A 23,421-nucleotide genomic window follows, 5' to 3' on the forward strand; every position below is an offset into this window, starting at 1 on the left:
TTCGCAATCACAAATTACCTTCTTTAAACATTAACATGGCTCCTAAGATTTGCAAATGCAAATATGTCTATAAGTAATAGAAGTATTATATGAAGGAGTCAAAGCCTGACAACTGAGGATAACACGACACACCACTTTTTAACAGTTCATTTTTATCAAAGATTGGTTTTATGTCAATCTTCATTCCAGTGCTCCCTCATCCTGTATCTCGACTGAAGGAAAGAATAAAGTGGGACATGTGGAAATCTCATTCTAAGTTGCTGCGATAAAAAGGAAGTGTTATCTACGCAATAGTCGTTTTAAGCCTTTTTTTCTGTAAGGTAAGTCACACCATTCTTACAAAAGAGTGCAACAGAAACTGATTGTATAAGAGAAGGATCTGTATTAAACTGACGTCCTGCCTGCATGGTAATTTACACATCGTGAGCGTTTAAGATTCCACCTTTGACAAGACAAGGGAGTTTCTCTCTCTCCAGTATACTGGCCAACAATCTCCCAAATATAATTGGTCGCTCACTTCGTGGCTGTTTGTGGGACATTGCTGTGTGCAAATTGGCTGCTTATTTTGCCGACAAATATATACTACACTTTACAAAATTTGAGTTATGTGATTTGAGATCTTTCAAGCGCATGATCAGGTATAATATCAAATGTAAGAATAATTATGATGAACAGAAAGCCCTCTGATTGTCTGTGCTCTATCTTCATGGTTCTAAGGGTTCCATCAAGCTGTGATCCCCAACCAGATTTGAACCTTAAGGTTATACATGTTATTGTCCTGGTGGCAACGGAGTGAAAAATATGACATGTGATACGATTATATCACATCGCTGAAACCACCAATGTTGAATTACCGATACGTTTTTAGTTGTTGTCAAAGAAGACTGTTAGACTTCACTTGAGGGATGAAAAGACCTGGCCTAAGTACAAATGCTTGTGTGTATGTGTGTCCCCACAAATCTGTGAAAAGAAAAGACAACTTGCACTTATACAGCGCCCTCTATGCAGGGTAGCGTCTCAGAGCGCTTAACAGTGGTGGAACCTGACTCCAAGCCGGGGGTGGGGAGGTGACCATAAGCACGTTCGAAAAGGAAAGTTTTCAGGCGTGACTTGAAAAAGGGAAGAGAGGGGGCAAGGCGGAGGGATTGAGGGAGAGTGTTCCAGCGTTTCGGGGCATTGTGGCTGAAAGTGCGACCACCAATGGTGGAGTGGAGAACGCGAGGGACAAGTAGGAGGCCGGTGCCAGTCGAACGGAGGAGCCAGGTGGTGGATTGGAGAATGAGGAGGTCGGAAAGGTAGGACGGTGCCAGAGTTTGATGGGACCAGTCACCAGTCAAGCACTGAAAAAAGTGCAGAATGCTGGTGTAGGACAGGACCCACCAGTGCGACGAGCGTCCAGGTCATTTCAAGACCATCCAGAGTCAGTGAAGGGAGGAGGTTCTGGAGATATGGAAGAAATGGAATGTGAAGGTCAAGATGGCAAAACACATGTCAAAATGATTTCTTCTGCAACATCTATCACCCCATCCGCTCCTTCTACTCAGTGAACACCATCCTGCTTCATGTCCCCTGTGAGACTTGCTCGACTATCGGTGGGAGAGCTTCCAACCATTCCACTTGTCCTGTGGAACCCTCACTCCCTCCCTCCCACCTTCCTTTTGGACTATGCTTTTCGTCACCTTCCCCCCCCCACCCCCCCAAACACTTCTCAGCTCCCCTTCCCCCAGCTGGGGCTCCCAGCCGATCTGTGAAGCACTTTGTGATGTCCTTCTGATGTGAAAGGCACCGAATTGATGCAAAATTGTCGTTGTTGAGGGTGTATTGTGGAAGAGAGTGGCCAGAATTTGTTCTGAAACCCGAGTTCATGAACTGACCGAGGATTGAGACAGAAGCCTCGGAGTGTTTTATTTCCAAATAGTGGGTTGGGGTGGGAGTGGGGGCTGTGGGGGTTGGAACCTGGCTGAGGAAATGTAAGTGGGTAAGTTAAAGGTCATAGGTACAAACCAACTGGAAATGGCCATGTGGAGTCTGCGGATTGTTTTGTTTTATTTTTATCCAGTGGGTGATGGTTTGGTTGATGTTCATGTTAGTAAAAAAATGCTGCTTTGAGTTTGTAAAAGAGACTTTACTGGTTGATTTGTTACCACAAACATTAACATCCTTCATAGGTATGAACATTCCACCATCTGGATTCTCAGCACAGTGGTTTACGCTGAATCCTCTGGTTGCTGTCTTTGTTGGTGCCAATTCACAGTTTAAATCATAGAGAGACAACAACTTGCATTTAAATAGCACCTTCACTCCGTATGGCATCTCGGAGCAATAATTAACACATCACACATATCCCTGCCCTGAAGAAATGGTGCCTTGGGCCATTTTCCCGATATGAAAGGCACTGACTACGCAAATGTAATTTGTTGTTCCTACATCTAATTTGCATGTGATTGAATATAGCCATACCGTAGTATAAGCTTATTGCTTTGGGGCTGTCTCCAAATCACCTAAAGAAAAGAAAACTACATTTATCTTAATATTAACAAATTGCAATGTGCAGCAAATCTACTAAACACTACTCTGTCTCCTCCGGCAATTAGACAGTGCTTCTACACTTCCTTTGGTTTTGACGTCAGTTCTTTGAGGCGACTCTGAGGTTGAAACATTTTGCTCCGGCAGCTCAGCTCCAGTGGTTTAGTTTAAAACGGTCGTCTCTCCCCCGACAAGAAACCAGCCGAAGGGTTAAGCCAACCATGGCTCCCTGGAGCCAGACTGTCAGGGAGAGATATGGAGTGGGTAAGTCCTATTCAGTCTCCAAAACTGAAATTGTACAATTTAACCAAAAGGTACTTGGTAGCAAATAAGTAGTCAAATTTCAAGTCAACAGGATGTCGCCAATTCACATTTGACAGGAAGGAGTGGAGGTCAATATAAAAGGTAGAGAGTAAAGTAAGATGCAACACATTTAACATGAAGAACTTTTCTGTTACAATTCTAAAATTGTGTTGATTGAAATTTCTTTCATTTGAATTTCTTGTCATTCAAATTAATTTCCTTTTCATTTTCAACTATTCAAAGTGCTAAAACACGAAATAAAACTAATTTAGGCCAAACACCTGTCTCGATGCTTACAGGCGAATATATTATATATGTGATAAGTAAATTCCTTATCAGTCTGAACCTATTGCCAGACAGTTTGCCTGTTAGGTTTCTTAGTTGAGCCCTGCAAAAATATAATCATGTGCATCCGGACTCAATAGAGGAAGTAAGCAAGGTGGTACCGCATGTTCAGCCCATTACTGTGCAATTATTTGCCATAAGTTATACAATACTGATTTATTTTACTTCAGACTTTGCTTGTAATTCATAACCAAGCATAACTTTCATATTATAGATCTGGACTATCCTATTCAATTAAGTGTGTTTGGCTTTGTGTGTGTGTGTGTTGCAATCTGTACGTTCTGTGCACAGAGACCAGCCTTGTTTGATTTCTGGTACACCTATCAAACAATAGTTGCTTGATATAAAGCAAACTGAAGTGCTAGTACTTCAGCTCAGTTTCGGTTTCAGAAACTCATCGTTTCTCATTCATCTCAGCCTTAAAAAACGCTGTCTTCAAATTTAAGAGTGTGCAGAGTTTTGCAAAATTGCTCAATTCAGTCATAATTTGGAAGACGGTTTTGTAAAAGAACAATGGAAAATTGACTTTCAGTTGAAGATTGAATTGAAAAATTTTACAAAATTCTGTATGTGTTTGTGATTTGGAAAGTTTCCTGATTGCTGTTATGTAAGAGAAGGGACAGGAGTCAAGAGTGGCAGAATATGGTGTCCAGCACTTTAGTGCTGAACCACTTACTTAAAGTTTAATTATTTATTATTTTAAACTGTTTGTGTGTTGGTCAAACATTGCTGTCAAATTGTCTTTAATACCTTGGGCAAAAATAATAATGCTCACCTTTGATACATGCAAAATTGTTCAAATGCTTCATAAGTAATTACTCTCAAGTGTCGTGACCCTTGTTGGATATCAATAAAATGTAACATTTGTGTAGGTTTGGATTTGAAGAGCGGACTTCATGATAAATTATACCAGCCACAGTGTCTTTGAGTCCTAAATTGAGGGAATCCGCTCTGCTGCCTCAGTCATTTCTACTGCCACCCCCACCTCACCTCCCCCTCCCCTTGCGACCTCCACCATCTCACTTTCCCCACACTTTCAACTCCATCTCCCCCTCTTCTCTCACCTCCATCAGCGCATTCCTACTGCTCTCCTTACCTCCGAGTTCCACCTGCTTGCCCCTCTACTCTAATTGCTGCTACGTTTCATCCACAAATATGCAGTCAATTCACTTTACTGTATATTCTGTGAAGCTCTTTGAGACGTCTAGAAGACGTGAAAAGCACTATATCAAATGCAAGGATTATTATTATTATTATTCCTAACAGACACAGTCAACTTTTGGAGTCCTGTAGCTCAGTGGTTAGAGCACTCGCCTTGCAAGCGAGACACCTGAGTTCAATTCCAGGCAGGTCAGGGCGAAACCTTGGGCAAGTTTCCTTACTCCACAACCCTAATAATAATCCCTCCAAAACAAAACAATAATAAATTGGTCATTTTCAATCCACGACTGTTTGTGGGACATTGCTGTGCGCAATTGGCTGCCGCGTTCGCCCACAAATATACAGTCAATTCACTTTACAGCATAATCTGTGAAGTGCTTTGAGACGTCAAGAAGACGTGAAAAACACTGTATCAAGTGCAAGGATTATTGTTAATATTATTTTTTTTTTGTCCACTGGCACCGTTCGCACTCTGTTAAAAACAGCTACTCTCAAGAACCTTCCCTTGACCCATCTCTGTTCTAGAACTACTATCCCACCTCAACCTTCCCTTTCTTTCCAAGGTCCTTGAATGAACTGTTGCTTCCCAACTTCGCTCCTTCCTCTCCTGCCTAAATTCATGGATGCACTTTCTACCTTCCTGAGCCAGTATGAAACATCAGTGTCTTGTTCAACGCTCAATTGTCCTTTAAACCCCACATTCTGTCTCCCTCCCCTCATTCCCCCAACTCCGCAACATTGCTCGTCTCTGCCGCTGCCCTTGCACGAACCTCTCCGATCTGCAACGCGCAGTTCAGAAACAGCCCTAGTCAAAGTTATGAATGACATTCTGTCCACATTTAATCACGGCTCTCTCTGTCTTGCTCTTTTTTGATCTCTCTGCTGACTTTGACACTGTTGGCCACTCTATTCTTCTCCACCGCTTCTCCCCTCAGCTCCACTTTCTTGATTGTGCCCTTGCCCGGTTTCACCTTTCCCAATTATCTCCACTTGGCATCCACTGGTAGTTTCTCCTGCAATCCTTGCATGATCACGGGCAGTCTTCCTCAGGCCTCTGTCCTTTCATCTTCAATATCTACATGCTCCCCCTTGTTGTCATCATCTGCAGACAAGGCATTAACTTCCATATGCATGCGGATGACACCCAACTCTACCTCTCAGCCTCCACCCTCAACTCCAGGACCACTGCTATCCCGATCGATTGCCTGTCAGATATCAAGCCCTTGATGAGAGCTAACTTTCTCCTGTAGAACGTCGACAAGATTGAGGCCCTCCTGCTTGACTCCCATCAGCACCTCCTCACTTAGGCCGCCAAGACCCTCATCTATGCTGCTGCATGTCCCCAGTCCTGCCTGCCTCATCATCAACAGTCAGGCCTTCAGCCTTTCTGCGTCCACCCTCTGGAACACCATTCTGGAATCGCTGCACCTCACCCCTTCCCTTGCCTCCTTCAAGGCCCATCTCAAGGCTTTCCTCTTTGACTGTGCCTTCAGTCATTCTCTCACCCCATTCCCCTTTTGATTCCAACCCGCAGCTCGGGTGGAAACCCTTGACCAACCAGCTCCTTGGGGTGTGAAAAGTGCTATATAAATGCAATTTGTCATTGTTTTATAATTTGAGTCACTTTGCAGTTTGTGAGAAATAATAATCCTTGTACTTGATGTAGCACTTTCATGCTGGAAGGATATCTAAAAAGAGCTTCACAGGACAATTGTAAATGTGTGTTCTGACTTTTGTATTTTGTGGCTGAATTATGAAGAGCGCATCTTGAACTGTCAGCAGCTCTATGTGGTGCAGACCACCGGATGTTGGTGACATGACAACAGTGCAGAGACCTCAATCTCTCTGTGATATACCCATTTAGCCATTGCCAGAGAACACATCATATAGATGGGTTTTACTCTGTATCAAAACGTGTGAAAATACTCAGTGTTTCTCATGAGATAATTACAAGCACTGGATAAAGATGTTCAAGAACCAATTTAAATGAGGACATTGGGTCATGATGGCAGAGTTGGGATGTCCTCCTGAAATGAAAGGCGATGTACAAAAGTAATTTGTTGTTGTTGTTTTGATAGTTTGTTTGTCGAATCGCTGGAATATTGGTAGCTGCTATTTGTGAGCCACAAATCCAATAACAATAATAATAATATAATAATAATCCTTGCATTTGATATAGCGCTTTTCACGTCGGGAGGACGTCCCAAAGCGCTTCACAGAATATACTGTAAAGTGAATTGACTGTATATTTGTGGGCGAACGCGGCAGCCAATTGCGCACAGCAATGTCCCACAAACAGTCGTAGATTGAAAATGACCAATTTATTATTGTTTTGGGTTTTTGGAGGGATTATTATTAGGCTCTGTGTGGAGTAAGGAAACTTGCCCAAGGTTTCGCCCTGCCTGGAATTGAACCCAGGTGTCTTGCTTGCAAAGCAAGTGCTCTAACCACTGAGCTACAGGACTCCCTGTAGGAGGTCTACCTCATTTTCTATTTCGGTAATGCTGGATTGCGGCCAATAGAAGCTCCTGATGCCTATGTGTTACAGGACCCGTTATTTGCAAACCCTCTGGTCAATTTGGCAGATTTGATGCCATGTCCACCTGGCCGTGAGCTGACAGCTGTTGTGCCTGATTAGGGAGTCATGGCAGATACTTAGTCTAAGAGTTTAGTGTCCAAAAGTCTGGAGGAATGAGATGTGGTCAACCACAATGATGAGTCATGATTTATAGAAGATAGAATAGACAAACCAGATTTGCAAAAAGTGGTAGGTGTCATTAAATCTCCTGCTACGTGTTGCTATCAGGTCAGTTTTCACAAGTGGCGGACTGACTCCCCAAAGGAGCTCAGGATTGTCAGGTAAAAGCCTGTAGCATTGTAGTTAGAGCATTTGACTAGTGAGTAAGAGGACCCAGATTCGATTCCTGGGCGGGGCGAAATCTTTGGCAAGTTCCCTTACTCCACACGCCTCTGTTTACTTTATTTGTGGATCCCTGTAGCTTAGTGGTTAGAGCACTCGTCTCGCAAGTGAGAGGTCCTGGATTTGATTCCCGCGATGGGCAAAACGTAGGGCAAGCTTCCTTACTCCACATGCCTCTGTTTACCTAGCAGTAAGTAATAATAATAATCCTTGCATTTGATATAGCGCCTTATCATGTCTTCGAAACATCTCAAAGCACCACAGAATACATATAAAGTGAATTGACTGTATATTTTGTGGGCGAACCAGGTTGTTAGTTGAATGGCGGATCGCTTTTCCAGGAATACTAAACCCTTTAAAAAATATATGGTCACTCAATCCAGGACTGTGTGTGGGATACTGCTGTGCGCAATTGGCACCCACATTTTGTTCACAAAATATGTAGTCAATTCACTTTATATTATATTCTGTAAAGTGCTTTGAGATGTCTCAAAGACATGAAAAGGCACTATATCAAATGCAAGGATTATTATTCTTATAGTAATAATAACAAAGGTTACTAACATTTAACATTTCTTGTAAACATTTATTTTCCATTAAAGCATCTTTACGATAACGACTCGCCACATACTAACGTGGAGTCCTGTAGCTCAGTGGTTAGAGCACTCACTTTGCAAGTGAGAGACCTGAGTTCAATTCCAGGCAGGGCGAAACCTTGGGCAAGTTTCCTTACTCCACACAGAGCCTAATAATAATCCCTCCAAAACCAAAAACAGTAATAAATTGGTCATTTTCAATCTACGACTGTTTGTGGGACATTGCTGTGTGCAATTGGCTGCCGCGTTCGCCCACAAATATACAGTCAATTCACTTTACAGTGTCTTCTGTGAAGCGCTTTGGGACATCCTCCCGACGTGAAAAGCGCTATATCAAATGCAAGGATTATTATTATTATTATAACTTGGACAAAAATTGCACTACAAGAAAAGATCAGGGAGAAAATTTACTCTATAAACCTTACAGTTTTTACGTGTTTAAAAGTCCAGTTCCTTCAATAAGGCATAACAGCAGGAGTCAAATCAGTTGTCCATTTCAGAGATATTCAGCAATATAATAATAATCCTTGCATTTGATATAGAGCTTTTCAGCTCTATAGTCAATTCACTTTACAGCATAATCTGTGAAGCGCTTTGAGACGTCTAGAAGACGTGAAGTCTTCTAGACGTCTCAAAGCGCTTCACAGATTATGCTGTAAGGTGAATTGACTATATATTTGTGGGCGAAATGCAGCAGTCAATTGCGCACAGCAGCGTCCCACAAACAGTCATGGATTGAAAATGACCAATTATTGTTTTATTTTTGGAGGGATTATTATTAGGCTCTGTGTGGAGTAAGGAAACTTGCCCAAGGTTTCGCCCTCTGCCTGGAATTGAACTCAGGTGTCTCGCTTGCAAGGCAAGTGCTCTAACCACTGAGCTACAGGACTCCATGCAAACTCCACTCCAGTACAGAGCAGAATCGTAGTGTGGGTGAAGTTCTTTGTTAGTTTGAATGGGAAGGGAAATTCAGCAAAGAGTCACTTCAGCTACTTTTATCTTCATATTTGGGTGATGATTTTCCTTGGAAATCAATTCTGACTGTACCTTTAGATTCTGCTTTCCTCCTGTAAGAATGGAGCGATCCAGTCCTCATCTCCACTGTGATGGAGCCACCTCTGCTGCCACCTAATGCTCCACTGCCACTTACTGTATAAGATGCCCATCTTGACTGGCACTGTCTACTCTACTTGTACTGGAAAGTAAAGGTGCCTGATGGTGTAGGCCATGGCATTTGCAGTGAGAGAGGGGAAGAAAGCTGTTCAAACCACCATTTGCCCGACATTTCCAAACATAACATTTCACCAGTCACGAGATGTTGAGGTACGTACAGTCATGCACATGCCACAGGTCATACACTTTACGGGAATGGGGTCAAAACAGCGGTGGATTACGAGCCATATGATTCGAAACTTGTGGAAGGAAATTTTGAAGGTGCTTTTCGGATTGCAGATAATGTGTCTAACAGGACCACCATTTATATATGTATACAGAGACAAGCTTATTTTATCTTTGTTCTGACATTGCCGCAAGAAGTTATTAATCAATGGCCATTTGCTTCAAAATGGTTCTTTTTATTCAATGTGAATAAAACAAAAAAAGGCTTCAAAAATGTAGAGAGAAATCTCCCCCGCCCCCACCACACACACACACATAGATCTAAGGTAACCTTCACTGAGTGCAAAAGCAGTTTTTGCACTTGAGGGAAAACTGCACTTTTCAATTGGAGAAGTTAATATAATTTCTCTCTTGCTAGCATCTAAATTTATATGAGGAAGACGATAGATTGCGAAAGCATTTCAGTGCTTCGTGTAATACAGGCTTCACAAGCAAGATATCATGTCACATCACTTGTAGCAAAACTAGACAGGAATTAAAAGATAGTTCGCATACATTTGTGGAACTCTCAGTCTGGTTTGGACACTCTTAAGCATGGTGATCGGTTTCCACGTGTGTCAGATACCTGTCTGAGCGACAAAAAGAAACTGCATGAATATCCCTTCCTCAGCTCAGAGGCACTGAAGCGAATACAATGGGTCTACCCTTACGAGATTAGTCACTTGAGCAGCGAATAGGGACCAAGTTTAAGACCTCCCAAATCTAGAAATCTCAGTATTGTACATGACGTGAAATTACTAACAGTGCTATGGAGATGTGTCCTGCTTTCGCTCTCTCCTTTCTATAGCTGTCCATTTTGCAGTCAAAAATGAAACACAGTTAACTATCAAAGGCCCACAATTTCTTATGCTCTTAATCTGAAGTACTCATTCTTATCATTGAAAATGGTGCAGAAATCTGGAAAGTTCTCAGAGTAAGGCAAGGTCGTAATGTGAAAGCTGTGAACCTATTTAAGCGTCGATAGAACATTCAGAAGTGACTGGTTTTACATAGAAATAAAAATGAGAGACTGGAACATGAGCTGCTTTCAGTTTTGCTTTTAAAGGGGCACCGTCTTTAAGAAAATAAAATTGGCCAAACATTTTTCCTCTTTTCTGGATGAACACAATGTGCAGCCATGTATGTTTACCTGGGTTACATCATCACTTTAAACTCTCGCAAACAAACTAAGGGAATTTAAGGTTTCGTGAAGTTGGTGTTCCTTTAAAGGTTTAGGGTGCTTCTTGGCTGGAAGCGGAACAAACAGAAAATGTTTGCATCAACATATTTCATCTCAGTCAAGCTGTGGTTTACTGAGTTTGACGTTACTGTCTTGTTGCACCACCTTTGAGAGGAAGCTGGGCTGAGGAGAGAGGAAACTATTAAAGCAGGTTCCGGGGCACCGAGGCCTAAATGTATTGACTGGAGGCAACAGTGAGAATGCAAAGAAGCAGAGAGTACAGAGAGATCAACCTGTGAGAAGCGCAATTTTACTCTGAAAGATTCCTGCCATTTATCTGTGGTTGTGCAATCTTTCAGGAAACCATTGTCCCGTCCATCATACGGACGCAACAGCAAACACTTTCCAAGGTCTCAGCAGATTGCTTCTCTGTGCGCATGCACCAGAGACAATAACCAGCTACTGTGAGTGTTCTCCTCAGAAACCAAACGGCCATCAGGGAACAGGAGGCTGGTACCAATGAGAACAGTCTCTGTCAGTACTGCCATAGCAACAGTGACAGACACGAGAGGCCCACTGGCCTCCTTCTGTTCTGGAAACTTTCTATGATTCAATCACTAAAGTAGTGCAGCAAACCCCTTTCAGCAAAGCACAGTCAATTGAGTTGTGGGACATGATTCGATTGTGCAACCCGAAGGTCACACTGATTCTGAAAATAGCTCATGTCATTTCTCACCAGAGAAAGGTACCTTCACACCTGCACGTTAGCATTTCTATATGGGTTTGCAACAGAAAATTTACATATTATATTAGAAACAAGAGCCTGAGCCACTTCGTAATGCCATTACTTACCAAATCTCTCTCTTAAATGTCTCACCTGTCTTTTTGTCTATGGCCTCCTCAGGCAGACTGTTCCATTTTCTGACAATTTTTTATAGATAGTAGTTTTTTTTCTGGACTCGCCTTTCATCCCTTTTTCACTCCCCTTTAAGTTTAAAGTTATGTCCTCGTGTCCCCAACTGGACTCCCCAACCAGAGTGAACAGTTGTTTCGATTCACTTTATCAATACACTTCATTATTTTGAACAATTCAACCAGTTTACCCTCAATCTCAGAAAATAAAATCCCATTTTATTCTGCCTCATATCATAACATAACATGTAGGAGCAGGAGTAGGCCATTCTGCGCTTCGAGCCTGCCCCGCCATTCAATCATGGCTGATCTTCTAATCTAACTCCAGCTAATAACCTAACCTAACCCTGCCTTATGCCCATATCCCTTAATCCCTTTTGCAATAGATGTGCTCTATTCCAATACTAAGTATTTACTGTGTGTGTGGATTTTGGGAGAGGACAAGATTGGATCCAATTTTGATGCTATCAGAAGTCTGGCCACATTTATTGGCTCACTGCTTGCATGATGAGTTCATGCACCCAATAAGAGAGCTCAGCTTTGAAGACATTTTGTCCCTTTGGCTGAAAAATTTGCTCATCTTTTCTAAACCTGTTTGCTGCTTCCCAACTCTTATTTGATTGCTACAGGGGTACATGAGCTTGATCTGTATTGGTCTGTATTGTCTGTATCTGTATTGCACCAGGCTTCGGGACCACATCACTCCCACCCTCGCTCGCCTCCACTGGCTCCCCATCCCCCAGAGGATTGATTTCAAGATCCTCATCCTCACCTACAAGGCCATTCACGGCCTTGCTCCCTCCTACCTCTCCAACCTACTATCCCCCTACCTACCTGCCCGTACCCTCCGTTCCTCTGGCTCCGGACTGCTCCACGTCCCCCGCCCCAACCGCCCTACCATCGGTGGTCGGGCCTTCAGCCTCTCAGCCCCCAGGCTCTGGAACTCCATCCCCAGTGCCTTCGCCTTGCTTCCTCCCTTTCCTCCTTCAAGGCCGGTCTCAAAACTTTTCTCTTTGACCGTGCCTTCAGCTCCCCTCTCGACTCTCTTCCCCTCCTCGCTCCCTCCCTTCCCTCCCCTCACCCTGACCATTTACCCCCTCCTCGCTCCCTCCCTTCCTCCCCTCACCTGACCATTTCCCCCTCCTCGCTCCCTCCCCTCACCCTGACCATTTCCCCCCTGCTCGGGTCATGACCCAACTGTGCAGCGCCTTGGGACGTCCTCCTGACGTGAAAGGCGCTTTATAAATGGAATCTTGTTGTTGTTGTTGTTGTTGTCTTGCTCTTGCACTGGCCTGCTTCAGGTACAAACCCTTCATTGGCCAGTGGCTTGGGATGTCCTTCCAACGTGAAAGGCCAATTTGTTGTTGTTGTTGCTCTAATCATTACTTCTGCCTCTTCCAGTATTTCAAATTAATTTGGAAATGCTATGTTTTAAATTGTGTAACTGTATTGCTTAATTTCACCGTATTTTAGTTGCAATGCAAGCTTCAGATAACAGTTTATACAAATTTTAAAACAATAATATACTTTTATCAATAAAGCACATATATGCAATAATAATCATTAAATCCAGAGTAAACAATGAAAGTGAAAGAAATAATTGATTTAAAATGCACATAATTTAATGGCTCTAACAATGAACAAAATAATGCTAATCTCAACTGGAAATAATATATGCATCAAGTTAATTTTTATGTATTAAAATTGAAACACAAAGTATTAACTCAGCATATAGAATCTATGGAATTGCAAGGCACCAAGTACACAGCTCGTGCCAGGACTCGGGCTGATAGCCCAACACAACAAGATTATATTTGTATAGCGCCTTTCACATCAGGAGGACATCCCAAGGTGCTGGACAATGTACAGCATTTCAGACTCGAGCTAGGGTCAGGGGGGAGAAGGGAGGGGAGGGGAAGGGGGGTGGCTGATGCATGGTCGAAGAGGAGGGTCTTGAGGCGGGACTTGAAGGAGGCTAAGGAGGGGGCGAGGCGGTGTGATTGGGGGATGGAATTCCAGTGATTGGGGGCAGAGTGGCTGAAGGCTCTCCCACCAATGGTGGGGCGGATGGGTCAGGGGATGTGGAGCAGCCAGAGCCGGCTGAGCGGAGGGAGTGGACGGGTTGGTAGGGGGTTAGGAGGTCGCAGAGGTAGGGTGGGGCGAGGCCATGGAGGGCTTTGTAGGTGAGGACCAGGATCTTGAACTGGATCCTCTGAAGGATAGAGAGCCAATGGAGTCAGGCGAGAATGGGGGACATGGGGGTCACAGAGTTTGGTGCGGGAGAGGACATGGGCTGCAGAGTTCTGGATTATCTGCAGCCTGTGGAGGGAGGAGTTGGGAAGGCCGACAAGCAGGGGGTTTGCATAGTCGAGCCTGGAGGTGATGAAGGCATGAACAAGAGTTTCAGTGGCCTGAGGGGTGAGGTAGTGGGGGAGTCGGGCGATGTTACGGAGGTGAGGGAAGGCAGAGCGGGTCATGGCTTGGATGTGGGGGAGAAAAGACAGTTGAGGGTTGAACAAGACACCCAAGTTCCTGACTGGCTGGTGAGTTGTAGTGTGCAACCATGGAGGGTGATGTTGCCAGAGCCTGAGGTGCACAGGCGCGAGCCAATCAGGAGGGCCTCAGTCTTGTTCACATTCAACTGTAGGAAAGTTGAACAGGGGGCAGGGAGCACGGGGAGTCGGGATGCAGGTACTGAAATTGGGCAACAAGGTACAGTGATTGAGGGCCAGTGATTGAGGACCAGGGGCATTGATAACGGACAGGCCAAGCAAGTGGGGGATTGGTTTAGGAACACGGGCAACAGAACTGCAGGTACTGGGTGTGGAAATAGTTTGTGGGCTGGATGCAATCATTCCCTGGGCCACTTGCGGCCTGCAAGCTGCCAGTTGGCCTCCCCTGGTCTGGATGGTAGGAACCTTAGCGGATTAGAGGAGCAAAGAGATCTGAAAGTAGTTATACAGATAGATAAGTCGATAAAAAAGGCTATTAGGGTTTGGGGCTTTATTTCCAGAGGAATAGAATATAAAAGTGAGGAGGTGATATTGAATTTGTATAAAACCTTGGTTAGACCATATTTGGAGTATTGTGTCCAATTCTGGTTTCTACACTCTAGGATTGATATAGGAGCGATGGAAACTACTAACTTCACATGAGGGAGGGAGGAATAGAAGGGTATGCCCACTCCCCCCGTTCATCAGGGCTGCTCCATGTCTCCCGCCCGACCCACCCTACCATCGGTGGCCGGGCTGTCAGCCTCTCTGCCCCAACACTCTGGAACTCCATCCCACAGTCCCTTCACCTCGCTTCCTCCCTTGCCTCTTTCAAAGCCGGTCTCAAGACCCTTCTCTTCGACCATGCCTTTGGTCAACCTCCCACCTCTCTGCCTTTTCTCTATAAATGTAATTTTATTGTTGTTGTTGTATGGGGTTAGAAATGGATGGAAACTTATGTGGAGTATAAACACTGGCACAGACTGGTTGGCTAAATGGCTTGTTTCAGTCTTTTTCTTTGTAAATCCTAAGAACACTAAGAATCATCCTTATTGCCCTCCTCCGTCCTTTAAGCGCTCTGAGAGGCTACCCAGAGTGGAGTGCGCTATATAAGTTCAAGTTGTTGTTGTTGCTGTTGTTGTTGTTATCCTGTCCTGTCTCTAGGGTTTTAAACCAAAAAAACACAGAAATATACAACACAATTGGAGGACATTCAACCTATTTTATCATGCCACGTTTGCTCTTCTAAAAGCCATCCATGCTAATCCAAATTTCCGGCTCTTTCCATGGGCCATCTAATAACCTTGCTTTACTTGTGTTTGACTAATTCTCTTTTAAGTGCCCCCAAATGTCTTTGTTCTAACAGCCACCCCTGACAAATCATTCCATATTCTGTCAACCCTCTGGAAGAAGATCTTCTGAACCATTCTTTTTACTTCCCTTGTCATAATCTTGAAATCATACTCTTGACCTTGAATCCCCTTCACATGGAAAGAGTTTTTCAAACCACATCATTAACTTAAACACCTTGATCATATCACTCCTCAAACATCTTGGCTCAGACGAGAATAGTTCTAACCTCTCAAGCCTTTCCTCTTAGCTATATCTTTTCATATCAAGTATCTTCCCTGTGAACCTTTGCTGCACCTCTCCATACCTCCAGTAATCTTTCTATAATGTGGAACTCAAAACTGTACATAATATTATTTTATAGATTTAACTTCCTTTACAGATTCATCCTCACTTCCTTATTTTTGTATTCAGTGACTCTGTATATAAAACCCTATTTGCCAGTTTAATGGCCTTCTGTACCTGCTATCCCACTTTTAATAAACTATGTATTTGTACCCCCAGATCCTTATGTTCACCAGGTTATAACTCTGCTCCAAACTTTCTGCCAAAATGCACTAATTCATATCTTTTCTATTATTGAGCTGCATTTTCCTGAAATGTGTCCAGTCTGCTAACCGTTACCGTGATCGCCCACAAATATAAAGTCAGTTCACTTTAAGTATATTCTGTGAAGCGCTTTGAGACGTCTAGAAGACGTGATAGGCGCTATATCAAATGCAAGGATTATTATATTATATTACTATTATCTGCCCCTTGTTGCTGTATAAACTGATTTGCGAATGCAAAGGGAAATATTAGGACAGACGTTCAGAAGTAATGAGGTTAATCAATCAGCTTTAATGGGTTACAGAGAAGGGTGGTTGAGGGCAGTACTCTGTACTCATTCATGAAACAATTTGATGATGTAATGGGCAGGTAGTGGGGTAGGTATTTTGGATGATATCAAATATTCAGAATTAGCTTAAAGGAATGAGGCAGAGGGTGTTTTTTAGGGGAACTAGGGCAAAATGTTGGGGAGGTATTAAGCAGAGCGCCCCAGGGATCTGAACTGGGACTCTCCAGTTGCTTATATATATTAAAGACCCAGATTTGTAATTAAATCTGCAGACAATCCAACGTGAGGGGGGTGGGGGGCGGAAACGGTGGAATCAGAGGAAACAAAAAAAGGCCTACAAAGAGAGCTTGATAATAATAATCTTTGCATTTGATAAAGCACCTTATCACATCTTCGAGAATAAATAATAAATAATAATCCTTACATTTGATATAGCGCTTTTCACGTCGGGAGGACGCCCCAAAGCGCTTCACAGAATACACTGTAAAGTGAATTGACTGTATATTTGTGGGCAAACGCGGCAGCCAATTCGCACAGCAATGTCCCACAAACAGTCGTAGATTGAAAATGACCAATTTATTATTGTTTTTAGTTTTGGAGGGATTATTATTAGGTGTGTGGAGTAAGGAAACTTGCCCAAGGTTTTGCCCTCTGCCTGGAATTGAACTCAGGTCTCTCGCTTGCAAAGCGAGTGCTCTAACCACTGAGCCACAGGACTCCACAAAGTGGAGAAGTCTCAAAACGCTTCACAGAATATACTGTAAACTGAATTGACTATATTTTGTGGTAAAACACGGCAGCCAATTGCACAAAGCAGTGTCCTGCAAAACAGTTGTGGATTGAGTGACCAAATTATTATTATTTTTAGTTTTTGTTAAAGGATCATTACCACTGGAAAAGCAACCCACCAATCGACTAACAATCGGGTTCCTACTTACTGCTGGGTAAACAGAGGCATGTGGAGTTAGGAAACTTTCCCAATGTTTCGTCCTGCCTGGGAATCAAACCCAGGTTCTTTCGCTGCCACATGGGCCAATACCTGGCAAGTGAAGTTCAGTACAGATAAATGCAAACAACTACATATAGGAAGTAAAATAGAAAGCATATGTAACTCTGTTTTGGACAAAACTTCCCAATGGGGGATGCTGAAAGAGATCTAGAGATATTAATTGAGTCATCATGTCAAAACAGTGTGAGTCAGCAGAAGACCAAGCCACAGGAAACTGGTCTAAATCAATTGACTTCAGTCATTCTCAAGCTGCCTAGTTCTTTGGTCAGCTGCACCTAGAATACTGTATACAGTTCTGGTCATCACATACCCAACCCCAGCAGTGCAGAGGATGGTCCCTCTAGTATTAGAGGAATGAGCTATGAACAACAATTAGATCAACTAGGGCTCTTCAGTCTTGAAAGGAGATATCCCAGGGACTGCATAGAGTTATATGGAGCTTAAATGAGATTGAGACAATACTTTTGGATGCAGCAAGACAAAAGAAAAAAAAGACACAGGATTAGGGTTGCAAAGAACAATTTCAGGGCAGACACCAGGACTTATTTCTTTACTGGAATTGGTTGCCAGGAAGGGAGGCCAGGATGATGGACTCATTTCAGAGCAGCTTGATGCTATGATGGAAGGGTGGTAGGATGAGTATTCTGGGGAAGGATGAGACCAATTAGGCCAAGGAGCCTTTTTCATCTGAAAAAATCTTGTGATGTTGAGATATCTGTGTGTTGAATCTAAAATAGATTTGCNAAAAAATCATTAAGTAGGAGCTTTTGTCAGAATTTCTTACCAGCTGTCTGATTTCTCCTCCCTAGCCCAGGAGCATTGAAACCATTGTAGCTCTTCATCCTTGAGTTGGCTGAGTTACCAATTCCCAAACTGAAGCAAATACCTTTTTATGTTATCCTTTGCAACCCAAAACTTGTTTCCTCTTGTTTTGTTCAGAATTTTATTTAACTCTATCATATTTCCTCAAACTATGCTGGTCCAGTAGAAAAAGAATCAAATGAAATTTGTTTTTTTTTACATTACATTGTACGTTAAAACAGACATTCTGGGTCTATTATTGAAAGCAAGTTGCTACAGAGGAAGATTTCTTTGCAATGCATAAAAGTGGAACACAGACCTGTAAGGCGTTAGCTAGAAGGATATCAGATGACTCATTCTCGCAGTACACGGCAAACCCAAGATTACATCGCAAACCACTTCCTGAACAGCCTGTGCATGAGGACTAACAACACTACAGCTTTTTACACTTTCAGTCCACCCTTCCCTTCATCTTTTACCCGCCTATTAATCCTTCTACTCCATGAGTCTCTAGGCCTCTTGAAGTAGCATGAGTTTGACTTGTGAGCTTGTGGGCTCTTGTGGGATACAATGCAAAAAACAATACAAAATTAAATTTGTAAAGGGCCTTTAACATCAGGAGAAAGTCCCGAGGTGCTGAAAAGTCTGGGATTAGAACCCGAGCAGGAGTTGGGGGAGGGTTGGGATCAGAGAGGGTGGAGGACAGAGGTGGTAGAGGGAGGCCAAAGTCACGGTCAAAAAGGAGGGGCTTGAGACGTGCTTTGAAGGAGGCAAGGGAGGGAGCGAGGCGAAGGGAATGTGGAATGGAGTTCCAGAGGGTAGGGACAGAAAGGCTGAAGGCCTTACCACCAATGGTGGGGTGGGCTGGGTGGGGGACATGGAGCAGACCGGAGCCTGCTGAGCGGGGGGGAGTGGACAGGTTGATAAGGGGTTAGCAGGTCAGAGAAGTTGGAGGGGGAAGGCCATGAAGGGTTTTGAAGGTGAGGATGAAATTTTGAACTCAATCCTCTGAAGGATGGGGTGCCAGTGGATCCAGGCGAGGGTGGGTGTGATGGGGTCATGGAGCCTGGTGGGGAGAGGACATAAGCTGCAGAATTCTGGATGATTTGCAGCTTGTGGGGGGAAGAGTTGGTAAGGGCGACAACAACAACAACAAGATTACATTTGTAAAGAGCCTTTCACATTGGGAGGACGTCCCAAGGTGCTGGATAGTGTACAGCATTTCAGACCCGAGCTGGGGTCAGTGGGGGAGAAGGAAGGGGAGGGGAAGGGGGGTGGCCAATGGCATGGTTGAAGAGGATGGTCTTGAGGCGGGACTTGAAGGAGGCAAGGGAGGGGGCGAGGCGGAGTGATTGGGGGATGGAATTCCAGAGGTTGGGGGCAGAAGGCTCTCCCGCCAATGGTGAGGCATTGGCGAGCCTGGTTGTAATGAAAGCATGTATAAGGGTTTAAAGTGGCCTGAGGGATAAGGCAGTGGCGAGTTGGGCAATGTTGCGGTGGTGGGGGAAGGCAGAGTGGGTCATAGCATGGATGTGGGGGAGAAAGAACAGTTGAGGGTCAAACAAGACACCTAGGTTTCTGACTGGCTTGGTGAGATGGAGCATGCATCCTTGGATGCTGATGCTGCCAGTGCCTGAGGTGTGGAGGCGCTGGAGGTAGTCTGTCAGGACATCAGTGGTCCTGGGGTCAAGGGTGGAGGCAGAAATATAGAGTTGGGTGTCATCCATGTACATGTGGAAGTTGACCTCATGTCAGCGGATGATGTCACCAAGAGGGAGCATGTACAGGTTGAAGAGGAGAGAACCGACGACAGAGCCTTGAGGAACACTGCACAAGATAGTGCGGAGGCTGGAACCATTTGTGCAGACAAAGTGGAGCTGGTGTGAGAGATAGGATATGAACCATTCAAGTACAGAATCTTGAATGTTAAAGTAAAAGGAGAGGTGGTGGAGGAGGATAGAGTGGTCCACAGTGTCAAAGACAGCAGAGAGGTCAAAGAGGATGAGGAGACTAATGGAGTCACAGATGGACAGAATGTCACGTGTCACTTTGACCAGGGCTGGTTCTGTGCTGTGGGCAGGGGCTGATTGGAGGAGTTAGTAAAGGGAGTGGCAGGAGAGCAAGGAGTGAAGCTGGGAACAACTTTTACAAGGACCTTGGAAAGGAATGGGAAGTTGGAGATGGGGTGGTAATTAATGAGCAGGGATAGGTCCAGGGAACGTTCTTTTACGATAGGGGTGATGGCAGCTGTTTTTAGGGGGGGAGGGGGATCGTTGCAGGTTGACAGGGTGATGAGGTCTGAGAGTGAAGGGGTCAGGAGGTGGAGATGAGAGGTAAGGAGAGTGATAGGGATGGGGCTGAGGAAGCAGGTGATGGACTTCATGTGGGTAATAGTGATGGTAAGAGAGGAGGTGGAGACAGGTTCAACGGTGTTGAGGAAGGAATGGTTAGGGGCCGGAGTATGAGGGAGGGGGTGATGGTTGGGAAGGCAGAGGCAGGTGAACACTCCCCTCGATTTTGGTTTGAAGGAAATCCAGTATCTCCTCACAGTTGGAATTGGAGGAGAGGAGGACGAGGCGTGAGAGGGTGGACGGAGGTGCTGGTTGGTAGTGGAGAAGTGAAGCCTGGGTTTGTTTTTGGCCTCCAAGATTACCTTGGAATAGAAGGACAATTTAGCCGAGGAGAGGACAGACCGCTAAGTTTTTATGTGGTCCAGGCAGATCTGCTGGTGGACAGTTAGCGCACACACCTGATCCTCGAGTGAGCGGAGGGGCTTGTGTACCAGAGTGAGGTTCATAAGTAGGATGTGGTTTGGGAGGTCAGAGGGGGTAAGGGCATCAAGAATGGTAGAGAGGGAGTTGTGGAGGGGAGAGTGACCGAGGAGAAGTCAGTGCGGGACGTAGGCCAGAGGGAAAGGAGGTCAGATGACTCCAGGGCAGCGGAGAGGGAATGGGGGGAGATTCTTTTCCAGGGGCAGTAGGAGATGGAGGTGGGTTGGGTGGTGGTGGGATTGGGGAGTTAAGGGAGATGAAATGGTGATCCGAAATAGCGTTATCGATGATGGTGTGGTCCAAGACACTGAGACCCCAGGTAATCACCAGGTTGAGTGGATGGCCATGAACGTGGGTGACAGAGTGGTTATCGAGGTAACAACATAACAAGATTGAAGAAGGCCCACCAAATCACACAGCTCCAGAATACACATCCTCCCATCACAACAGCAAGCTGCTTTTCAAATGACCCAGTAACCTGGCCTCAACTATTCTTCAGAGGATTGACCCTCTCCTCTCCTGCTCAGTGAGAGAAACCACAGGAATTTCATTAGGACGTGGGATGAAAGACTAGAATAATTATGTCCCCCCTTCACAGAGCAAGGATGTGTCGACCTGAATTCCCAACAACAGAGGTGATGTTGTGATTGCCTCCTTTCAAACATAATGAAGGTAAAACACGATGTGATCATTATTAAATGGGCCAAAACTGTAATCACAAGCGGTTTATAGTTATCAACTGCAGTGAAAGATGACCTGGCCCAATGGTTGGGCACAGAGCTGGCCAAAGACTTCAGTTGCCACCATCATTGTTATCAGCGACTGGGAATGGGGCTGCCATTGTTACTGATCGTCATCTCATGAGATATTGGCTTTATAACCATTATTATGCATACCCTGGCCCATTCAATGCTCACTCCACAAGTTAGAGGTGTGAAGCTCCAGCAGTAGTTTCTTAGTACCCTACATACTAACCAAGCCCTCGATCCCTACGGTACATGACCCACCAGGGCAGCCTCCAAATTCTTGATTGATTTTCGCCTGCCTAACACAGAGGCACTGAGGCCAACTGAGATCAGCTACATAAACTTAGACCAAGAATCGAGTTACAGTGATCTAGGGCTGTATGGTGAAGTCGTGCACCAGGTGTTGCTTGTACCCAGTAGGCCATCAGAGGAGGATCATAATAGCATGAGTTTAGATTATGTCTCTAAAAACTAAAGATGAAGGATAGAAAGTCTACACTGGTGTTTTTCTTTTTGGGAATCACCTCAACTCACTCTCCTTGTTGCTCCCCATACTGTTTAATGCTCCCCCTTTGTAAGCAGCTATCTAATTCCCCTTTAAAAGAATATATAGCATCTGCTTCAATGATGGTTTGTGGCACAGAATTCCTTACTCTAACCATCCTCTATGTAAAGTACAGCACTGAATAGCAGTTCTAGTAATATCCCACAGATAGGCAGACCATGATAAGAGGCCCAGTCACACACTGAACAGGAGAGAGGAGAAATCCCACCTGGATTTAGACTTAGACATTTTTTTAGCAATTCAAATTTAGTCTTAAATTAGTTTTCTGTAGATTATTTTTACATGAATTGCAAGGCTAAGAAAAATGTCTAAATCTTGATTTAGGAAAAGGGGTCTAGAGGGGTATGGGACAGAGATGGGGAGAAGTGGAGATTTACATTGATTATAAACACGAGCACAGATTAGTTGGGCTGAATAACCTGTTTCCGTGCTGTACAGTCAATGTGATTGTATGAACTTCTCCTTCTCAGACAACATTGCAAGGGACTTTAGAGACACGCTTTATAAGAAATTAAGGCCTTAATAGAATAGTCTTAAATGAGTTCCCTAATTCGAATCCCCAACTGTCCAGTCTGGATCCAGGTGGGGTTTCTCCCTAATTCAAATCCCCGACTGTCCAACGACTTGGGACGTCACTCTGATGTGAAAGGCACTATACAAATGTAATTTTGTATTGTGTTGTAATAGCGAGGGTAAACAGGGTTGGATGATTAGACCATATTCCATACAGTTAATTATGAAAGCAAATTAAACTGCTGAAATTGCAAGGATTGGATGAGTATTATTGATTTGAGAGAGAAAAGATAATTTAATCTCCTGGTAATATACATGATTGAATGCAGACCACATTACAGCAAACAAATGATCAAAGATACTAGGAAGGAGAATAAATTACTGTGCTAAATAACTCAATTTACAAACCTTAGACTTAAGCCTTTTTTTGGAAGATGACCAATTTTTTGTATTTACAGTAATATATATCCACTCATTCGAAGCATTAAGCAAGGGTTTAAAGCCAGCACAGACATATGAATCATTGCTACAGAGATGTGCAACCATTCTCTGTACTCATCAAAATGGGTCTTTTTATAAACTGGACAAGATTCCCTGCAACCTTCACAGAGTCAATAATAATACTATCCCTCGCAATATCATAAAAACATAAGTGGAATGCTGTTTCGATCACGGGAGTGGAGCTTTGTGAAAGTCTGGGTAACTCTGATACTAGTATAATGTTTTTGTGAGTAATGACACAAGTCCACCAACATAACTACTCTTCTGAACAGGCAGCTTGGTTTAACTTCTCATCCAACAATGCAGTGCTCCCCCGGCACTATATTCACACGGCAACCTAAATGTGAGTTCAAAGTCCTGATGCGGGCCTTGAAACCACAACCTTCTGATTCAGGTTTCATCCACAGTAATGTGCTTGGCAACCAAATATCGGAATTGAGTCAACCCTCAGTGGAAGTTTCAGTTATCCGGTTCCTTAGCCAGTGCTATCAGGCCACTGCTGATGATAGACCAAC

At 44.1% G+C, this 23,421-nt stretch overlaps 1 protein-coding gene across 1 annotated transcript in view; it reads left to right on the plus strand.

Annotated features, from left to right (window-relative positions):
* The first annotated feature begins 2,572 nt into the window (after positions 1-2,572).
* LOC103177303 (dedicator of cytokinesis protein 2) overlaps positions 2,573-23,421 on the plus strand; it is a 222,556-nt gene continuing 201,707 nt past the window's right edge. The window contains exon 1 of the mRNA XM_007891417.2: positions 2,573-2,790. Within this exon, the coding sequence (XP_007889608.1) occupies positions 2,748-2,790 (43 nt within the window). The 5' untranslated portion in view covers positions 2,573-2,747. The remainder of the gene's footprint in view (positions 2,791-23,421) is intronic.

The sequence above is a fragment of the Callorhinchus milii genome, unplaced genomic scaffold (genome assembly GCF_018977255.1).
Source record: "Callorhinchus milii isolate IMCB2004 unplaced genomic scaffold, IMCB_Cmil_1.0 Scaffold13, whole genome shotgun sequence".
In the NCBI taxonomy this organism is placed as follows: Eukaryota; Metazoa; Chordata; class Chondrichthyes; order Chimaeriformes; family Callorhinchidae; genus Callorhinchus; species Callorhinchus milii.